The 8,621-nt window shown below is 39.3% G+C and overlaps 1 protein-coding gene across 3 annotated transcripts in view; it reads right to left on the bottom strand.

The window, feature by feature from the left end:
- The window catches only part of LOC105485332 (ephrin B2), a 45,809-nt gene that overhangs the window by 18,454 nt on the left and 18,734 nt on the right, over nt 1–8,621 (bottom strand). For all 3 annotated transcript variants that reach the window (XM_011747618.3, XM_071081062.1, XM_071081063.1), the window contains exon 2: nt 4,205–4,488. In XM_011747618.3, coding sequence (XP_011745920.1) covers nt 4,205–4,488 — 284 coding nt within the window. The remainder of the gene's footprint in view (nt 1–4,204; nt 4,489–8,621) is intronic.

Genomic DNA, 8,621 nt, shown 5'->3' with positions numbered 1-8,621 from the left:
AGTCTAAGACACAGCTTCCCTTGAAAATGGGCAATTTCAAAACAGTTATTTCATGAACATTAAAAAAAACTTTAAAGACAATAATAAAAATAACTACAGGTTATATAAATTAGCTACTCTGTTTTTAAGGCAATCAAAGATCTGAACATAATAAAGAAAAGGTCTATAATATCTCCATCTTTGCATCACTTGAAGATTAGGAGATCTCGTTATGCAAATTAGGCCCAGGGCTAATTACTGAAATAGGTCACTTGAAAATGTCAATTCTAAACAGGAATAAACACCCATATACAGATGCTCCTTGACTTAGGTGGGGCTATGTCTTGATACTTGATAAGCACAAGGTAAGCTGAAAAATATCATTAAATCGAAAATACACTTAATACTCCAATAAACCCATCAGAAAGTTGAAAAATTTAAGTGGAACCATTGTAAGTTGGTGACCCTTCGTATATAATTTTGCCACAAGTTAAAAAGCAAATAACCATCTATGAGAAGAATGAATGAGGACGCATATCAGTTTGCCACATCATCTCCTAAGGGGACTTAGTGAATACTTAGTGTTTAAAAATACAGTTCAAATTAAAAATTCATATTCATGTCTGAAAGTCACAAGTATGATGACTATATTTTAAAGCAGGTAGCACCACAAATCAAATGAAATGTTTTTAAAGAATTTACAGAGGATCCTGTCCATTTGAAACCACATTAACAAGTGATCCTATATTGGATTTGTATGCCCAGCCCTAAGATGGCTTGAAACTGGAGGAGACCGCCACCATTAGCCAGAACAATGACAATACTAAAAGTGTTTTTAGAGAAATAAATTAAAGTGCAAAGAAATAAAGTGACTTTCTCATTAAGCTCAGGAAGCAGGACTAGCAAGTAGGACTCTAGGTTCCTGGTTGAATTTTTCGAAATGCTGTTCATGTAGGGGGTACTCCACAGTGCAAGTCAGTCCCTCTGGACTGCTCCTCATTGGTGGAAGAAAGTCAAGCACTCCTCCAAAGCATCAGATCTCTTTTTCCTCTCCATGGAAAGAAACCAGCACACGAAAACATGATATTTATTGTAACACTGCTGGTTGTGAAGGCGCTTACCAACTAGACACTCAGATTTGGGGTTAAACCCATTGTAGCATTTATTAAAGCAACTCAAATGCCAATATTACGTACTGTCTCAAAGTGAACCAACGATTTGAAGTGTTAAAAATATACATGTAAATTTTAATACTTTCCGTCATGCTACCTAGCACTATTTATAAATGTACTGATATAAAAATTACTAACTTCAAACACTTTCCTTCTCAAAAAAGCCAGTACAGAGCTTGACTGTGTGTATGTGTGTGCATTTGTCTGATACGCAAAGTAGTGACTTTTTAAAATCCATTAATTGTTTTGGTGTCTTGGAACTTTTGCAGAAGCAATACAAAGTCAATATTAATTTCTAAAACTATTTTAACATTTGTTCTCGGCATTTCCCATTTCCTTTCTAGGGAAATTTGTAGATCAATGAGCTTTGCTGTAGGGTGGGTGAGAAACTGGCTTCTATATTTTCCCAAGTATCTGAAACGCCTTCCTCTGCCTACGCCATCGTGGAAGTCTTTCAAGTCTGCTGAAAGTCTAAACTGGACTTCCTGGCAAACTTCTGAGCCCTGAGCCCTGAGTCCTTCACCCAGCCCTTATGACGGTCCCCCAAAGCAACATCCAAATAGCCTCTTGTAGTTTCAAAGTTGAGACCCTCAATTCCATATTAAGAAAGATTCATTTATCCCAGGCTACTATATGCTTTTGCATGGTAAATCCTAACTCTAAGGAGAGCTCTGATGGCCAGAGGAGCTCAGTAACTGTGATGAACCTGTTAGTGCGGTATGAAGAGTTTCCAAAACAAGAAAATAATAGATGCTATTAATGTGTAGATTAATATTAGAAAATAAACTGTGCTTCTAAATACAAATCTCTCATGTATTAATTAAAAGCAATTACTAAATGCTCACTACATTAAGCAAAGAGATGTTGGTAAACAATTCTTTATTTGCATATCTTGTATATTATTTCACACTAAAGGTTAAACTCTTAATGTTTACTAAAATTCCACTTGCGCCCAATGGGAACTTAGAATTTGCAAAGCATTCTTCACGAAGTCATAAGCTAAAGGAAGGGGAGAGACTCGGGGTCTGTTGGCATATCAGTGGACTTGGGCTGCATCCACGCCTTAGGGACATGCATTCACTGCCCTAGGGCATCTCATCTTTAGTGTGTCCACTATTCCCGTACCACTACCTTCTTTCTCCCGCCCCACCCAGGGGCATTAACCTCCTTAATAAATGCATCTGATCAGTTTCAGTTCCCTGTAAATGTTATGCTAAACAGTAGTTTTCGCTGAAAAAGTCTTACTTTAAAAGTCTCTACTAAGGCCAGGTGCGGTGGCTCACGCCTGGAATCCCAGCACTTTGGGAGGCTGAGGCAGGAGGATCACGAGGTTAAGAGATCCAGACGATCCTAGCCAACATGGTGAAACCCTGTCTCGACTAAAAATACAAAAATTAGCTGGGCGTGGTGGTGCATGCCTGTAGTCCCAGCTACTCGGGAGGCTGAGGCAGGAGAATCACTTGAACCTGGGAGGTGGAGGTTGCAATGAGCTGAGATCACGCCACTGCACTCCAGCCTGGCGATAGAGAGAGACTCCATCTCAAAAAAAAAAAAAAAAAAAAATCTTCACTAATATAAACACATTGCTAGACTTCCAAAAGCTTAAAGTTTCCATTTATTTTACCTGGTAACTATTTCACATTTTCAAAGATTTCCCTATTATTCTGCATACTTGACTACCCCATCTACCTGTTTCATTTCAGAATGCTTTTATTTTATAATAATTATTCCTCACTAAGTATATACTCTCTTTTGTTGTTGTTGTTACTAATTCTCGGTAAGCTACTCTACGTGTCAAGTTGGCTTTAAAAATAGGTTTTCATTCTGTGCTTTAAAGTGTAGCTCTTGAGCTGGGTGCAGTGCTACACGCCTGTAGTCCCAGCTACTTGGAGGCTGAGGTGGGAGGATCACTTGAGCCCTGGAGTTCAAGGCTACAGTGAGCTGTGATCATGCCACTGCACTCCAGCCTCCGCAACAAAGCTAGACGCCGTCTCTAAAAAAGTAAAATAACAATAAAGTGCAGCTCATAGGTTGAGACGCAAGAGTTTCAGTTCAATCACCAAGATTCTCCTACCTAAAGTTTTAGAGTCCACCTTGGAGCAAATAATAAACCAGTGGCAGACAGCAGTTCCCTAATAAACTGAAGTCTATGGTAACCAAGCCATTGGAAAAGTCAACCCAATTATGAGTGTAATTTTAAACCAAATTAATTAAGAAAAAAGACTTCATTGCTTGAATGATGCAAACAGCTGTCTGAGTCGCCTAGACTTTAACAAAACCTGGGGCCCTGGGAATGACGCTGACGAGAGATCTGCACATAGTAGGCGTGGGCTCGAAATGTGCTCATCAGCTGACTTCACGTCCTCACGAGTTAGCCTCAAATATGACCCAAAGGATACATACCATCTCTTCCTGAAACAGCGTGTCAAATTACATATATCTACGCAAAAAACAGTAATTCACGGAGAAAACCAAGTTTTGTCTTTTTCTTCTGAATCTGGTTTTAATGTGACCTTCGCCTGTCATCCCCATCTTTCTAATTTATGAGCTCCATCTTCTCTAGACTGATAACTTCTTGAGGAAAGCATGCTATTTTACCACCTTTCACTGCTGAATCCCTAGCCCTTAAGCACAGTTTCTGGCACAGAATAAATATGAAATGAATGAGTGAATGAGTGAATGAATGGATGGATGGGTGAAGAGAAAACGCAATGCACAAGATTTACCTATCAAAATCCACCAATGGTCCTTAAAAATGGTTTTTTCAGTAGAGATGCTGAATATATTCATATTACACATTTATTTCAATACTATTAAGAATTCTAGTGTTTTTTTTTTTCTCTCTCTTTGGGTATGTATACTTAATGAATACTGCTAGCACAGGGTCCCAAATTCAATGAAGGTTTGAAAAAAAAAAAGGGGGGGGCACAATTTTTCAGCAAAGATTCTCACCAAATTATTTGCCACAATAATTTTAAGGAGACAAAAAATTGATACAAACCTATATAGCTTATCTTAATTTCTATAAAATAAATGAATAAAATTATACTTACATATAATGTAATAATCTTTGTTCTTCTGAAATTCTAGACCCCAGAGGTTAGGGCTGAATTCTTGAAACTTGATGGTGAATTTGATATCTTGGTCTGGTTTGGCACAGTTGAGGAGAGGGGTATTTTCCTTCTTAATAGTGCATCTGTCTGCTTGGTCTTTATCAACCATATAAACTTTATAATATTCATACTGGCCAACAGTTTTAGAGTCCACTTTGGGGCAAATAATATCCAATTTGTCTCCTATCTGTGGGTATAGTACCAGTCCTTGTCCAGGTAGAAATCTAAAAGCATAAGAAAAAAATGCCAATGAGTTGATAAAAAATTAACAGTACTAATGACAGTTACAAGACAGCCAGGCAATGCTGATAATTCCATACTACATATTTTCAGATTCATGCTTTTATGTATCAAAAGTCTCTTCCTTCAGATCAATATGGGATGAATGTATACTGGAATTAAGCTTTGAAAGGAAAAGGAAAGACAGAAAGAAACCACTTTCCTTACTCTAAGCCACAGGACCAGGCTACCTGCTGACATTTCTTTATCACCCCCTCGCTCGTAATATTTCAGTACTCCTTTGTGTAACCTGACAATAACTTTTCCTCCATGGCGAGTCAGATCATCCCACATGTTTGTTATTTTTTAACCACTGGCAGCTTCAGTTTATTGGGCATGCCACAGACAGATCTCATCAATTGGAGGGAACAGTGGATCCACTAATACTTTGTTGTCCTGTTAGTTTCCATTTGCTGTTGATGTTAATTAACAGACAAGTTTCATCAAGAATGTTTCAAATTACTTATCATAATTAGTCACTGATCAAACAATGGGTTTTTTATTACACTGAACAAAAGAAATGTCTTACAAATGCATAAAAGATAACCAGAAATAATTAGTTGTAGTATTGATTCAGCTGCAAAATGAAGAGTCCTCTACTTGCAAGGACAACAACTACTGTCCCTGCTCTAGAAATCTTTTTTTTTCTTCCCTTGAGACGTATTTGCTCCAATTAATTCTCAGAAGCAAATCTTTAGAACTAAGACTACTGATACAATATTCCCTTAATGCTTATAAGCTAAAAGCCTCCTTCCTCCCTATCCTCTTTCTTGCTAGCCATGCTCCTGAATGATCTTTCTTAATGGGGAGTTTCTCTGAAAATCTGAAACAAGAACTTCCTAATGAACATCCTTCTACAAGTGCTAACACTAACAACACACTTAGAAATCCCAGCTCGTTCGTAAGCAGCCAAGCCTGCAGGCTCATTAAAATATTAAAGCCTGAGAACAAAGAATCGCCTCTGAATCCTTCCAATTCAACCCTTTTCTTTAACCAGAGACACCCACCAGCCATGATGACTACAGGGTCATAATTCACTAAGAGATAAAGCAAGGATGATAGGGCACCCCCAATTTCAAACCCATACCAAGGGAATAGCTTATGATTTATGCTAATGAATGGTATTAATTTTCTGAAAAATGCATGAGTGTGGTTATGAAGCAGCACAAACATAACAGAAATCATATTATGGATTCATATTAAAAACCTGCACTCTTTATTGGCAGGAAAAATGTATGTGGCTGTTACCTCTTTCTTGGGAATGTGTTACTGTACAACTCCCAAAAGAGAAGGATGGTCCCCTTTTTTTTAACTGAGCTCCTTTAGCAAGGACATAGGACATTTATTCATTCAAAAAAAAATCTTTCTGTGAAACAGAATTAAAAATGAATTTTTATAACAATGATATATTTAAAACAACCATGTGTGTACTGTTGAGAATTCTCTAGAACTTTTGACAAATGCAGATCACAGGGAGCCTCTCTGTGGTATCCCCTCAACCTTGTGAATGCCAATGTGTTCTCTCTAGACAATTTAATCATTTTTATGGACAAAACACAATTCAGTTTCTCAAGTAACAGACTCAATCAGAATGTCTGTGGATGAGGCTAATTTCTTTATCTCCCCCAGCCCCTCCAACATACACACAGTAATTCTGATGGGCTGCTGAGGTTAAAAAACTCAGGCAAGATGCTGGGCAGCAGGTACAAACTAAATTCCATAAACATTAAATTGATCATCTTCCTGACACTTCCTTTTTCTCCTGTCTTATTCCTTGACCTTTTTAGGACATCTTTAAGGTTTACAAACACCGGGAGTCAATTCCTGCCTAGGGTTTCTCATACCACTCCAAACATTTTCTATCCTAGATCTGCTCCTTTTGTAGCCTGCACAGACAGCACTATATAAGGGTTAGCTACTATTAGAGGAAGTATTCCTAAATTACAAGCCCCGGGGGCTTCCCAGGCTTCAGAGATCAGGATCCTTACCAAGCCAGATGTACCCATTTCCTCAACCATTCATTCAGCTCTTTTAAGAAAAAGCATTACACCCCCTTCCAAGCTGTACATCTCTGCAAATCTTAAAACTCTCCCACGTTACACCCTATGTCTCAAGTTTGGCTCACTAAGCTCTTTCTTCATTCAAAATGCTCCCAAGATCCTGTTTCCTTCATGAGGATTTTTTTTTCCTACTTAACTAAAGATTCACAGGAGGTTTCCTTCCAGGCCACGCAAGTCACTCCTCTTGACTCTCATCACTCACTGTCTCAGCGACAGCTCTTGCTGGTGCTGATGTGGTGAGGTTGGAAACACGGGATGCAGGGGTTGATGTGGCTTTGGGGATCTTCGTGTTTGAGGCCATATTTTCAGAAGGCATAAGTCACATAAAAATTGAATGAGCCTTTTAATTCATTTTACAAACACTCCAGGCCTTTCTTGATGTAAAGTTTTCGTTCAGGGTGTACTGTCCAACTTTGTGAAAAATCTCTAATGGTCAGTGAAGGCAACCCAGGGGGATGCTTATCAAAATGGAAATGTGGCGGGGAGGCTCACATTTCAATATGCATATGTGATATGCTCGTAAAAAGTAAATCCTGACAAAACTCACTATTCCTGATGATTCCAAACGCATTAATTCACCTTTCGGAACACATTGTGGCAAAACATGAGGCAAGAATTTGATCCTCGGCTCTTCAAAAGAATTATTTCTAGAGCTCATTAAAACAATGATGGCTCCTTTAATTAAATCAATACAAAAGGGCCCAATACTTGAGTGCTTTAGCAGCTTTTACTTCTTAAGCATATACATAAACAGCCATAGCACACAGTCACTTTAATTGATGAGATTATGGCTTCTCAGTGGACAGAGTGCAGTTGAGCTGAGAGCCTGAACTACAGCTCTCCTGGCCATGTGTTGGATATGTGCAGTCTGCATTATTAGACTCTGCCTCCCGGGAACTCTTACACTTCCTAAAGCACCATGGCAGCAGACAACAGTACTGTGAGTATAACAACTCAAGTAACCTATTTTGTGCCAGACGTTGTGAGTGACAGCAAAGTAGAGATCGCTGATCATTTGGAATTTATAGTCTAGCTCCCCGAGGGCAGGCAAGTCCCACATGTGACTAATTCAATATTCAATGCCCAAGGGGCTGACACAGAGTAGATGCTCAATAAAGAATGTATTAGTTGAACAAAAAATAGGAATGAACAAATAGAAGCTAACATTTATACAAACTGAAGTCGAATTAAGTACCACCATTTGCAGGTCACAGACATGATGGGAATTCTGAAGACAGAACCACTGAGTCGGGACAGGATATCCTGAGGAGGAGAGACCGGATTTCCGCAGATGCCCTCCCAGGCACACTGGTGTTTCTGGAGAGCAAGGAGCCCTGCAAATGGAGTTTCTGACCCTTTCTCTCTGAAAAAAGTTGTAAGTATTGGCAGTCTTCTACAATCCCTCTCTACTTAAAATGCAAGGCAATCAGCCACCTCCAGAACCACTAATAATACAAACACAGCTGCTTTGGAGCACTTGCTTTTGGCTCAGCCCCGTCCAAAGCCCCATATATCTCATGTTCTTCATTTCAGCACAACACATGGACCTAACCCACAAAACAGGTGAAGACACACTGGTGCCCAATGAGCATGACAGGAAAAGCCCCCTTTCTCTGCACACTTTTTGGTTTTGACTGCAGCACATTCAACTATAACTCTGGCTTTGGGAAACACATTTTTCCCCCCCGAATCAAGCTGTTCATAGATAAGCCATGAAGTTAAGGGAAATCAAGAGAAAGCCAATACACATGCACATGTGAGCGTCACATGGAGAGCCAGGGAAAGTCCAGCTCCACACCAAGCACACATCAGTGGTTCCTGAAGGGAAGAGGCTCCTTCCAAGGCAGTCATCTGAGACCATGGCTCAGATATGCAACTCTTCCCCAGGAGGCCAGGAACCAAAAGGTGAGGAAGAAACACACCAGCCACGTGGCATTTGTGTTTTACATTTAATATTACATATGGACTCCAGACAATTATGCAAATAGCAGAATATATATGAAAAGCAAATAGGGTGA

Source organism: Macaca nemestrina, chromosome 16 (genome assembly GCF_043159975.1).
Source record: "Macaca nemestrina isolate mMacNem1 chromosome 16, mMacNem.hap1, whole genome shotgun sequence".
In the NCBI taxonomy this organism is placed as follows: Eukaryota; Metazoa; Chordata; class Mammalia; order Primates; family Cercopithecidae; genus Macaca; species Macaca nemestrina.
Note: the sequence above shows the minus strand (reverse complement) of the source record. Positions and strands in the feature narration are given on the sequence as shown.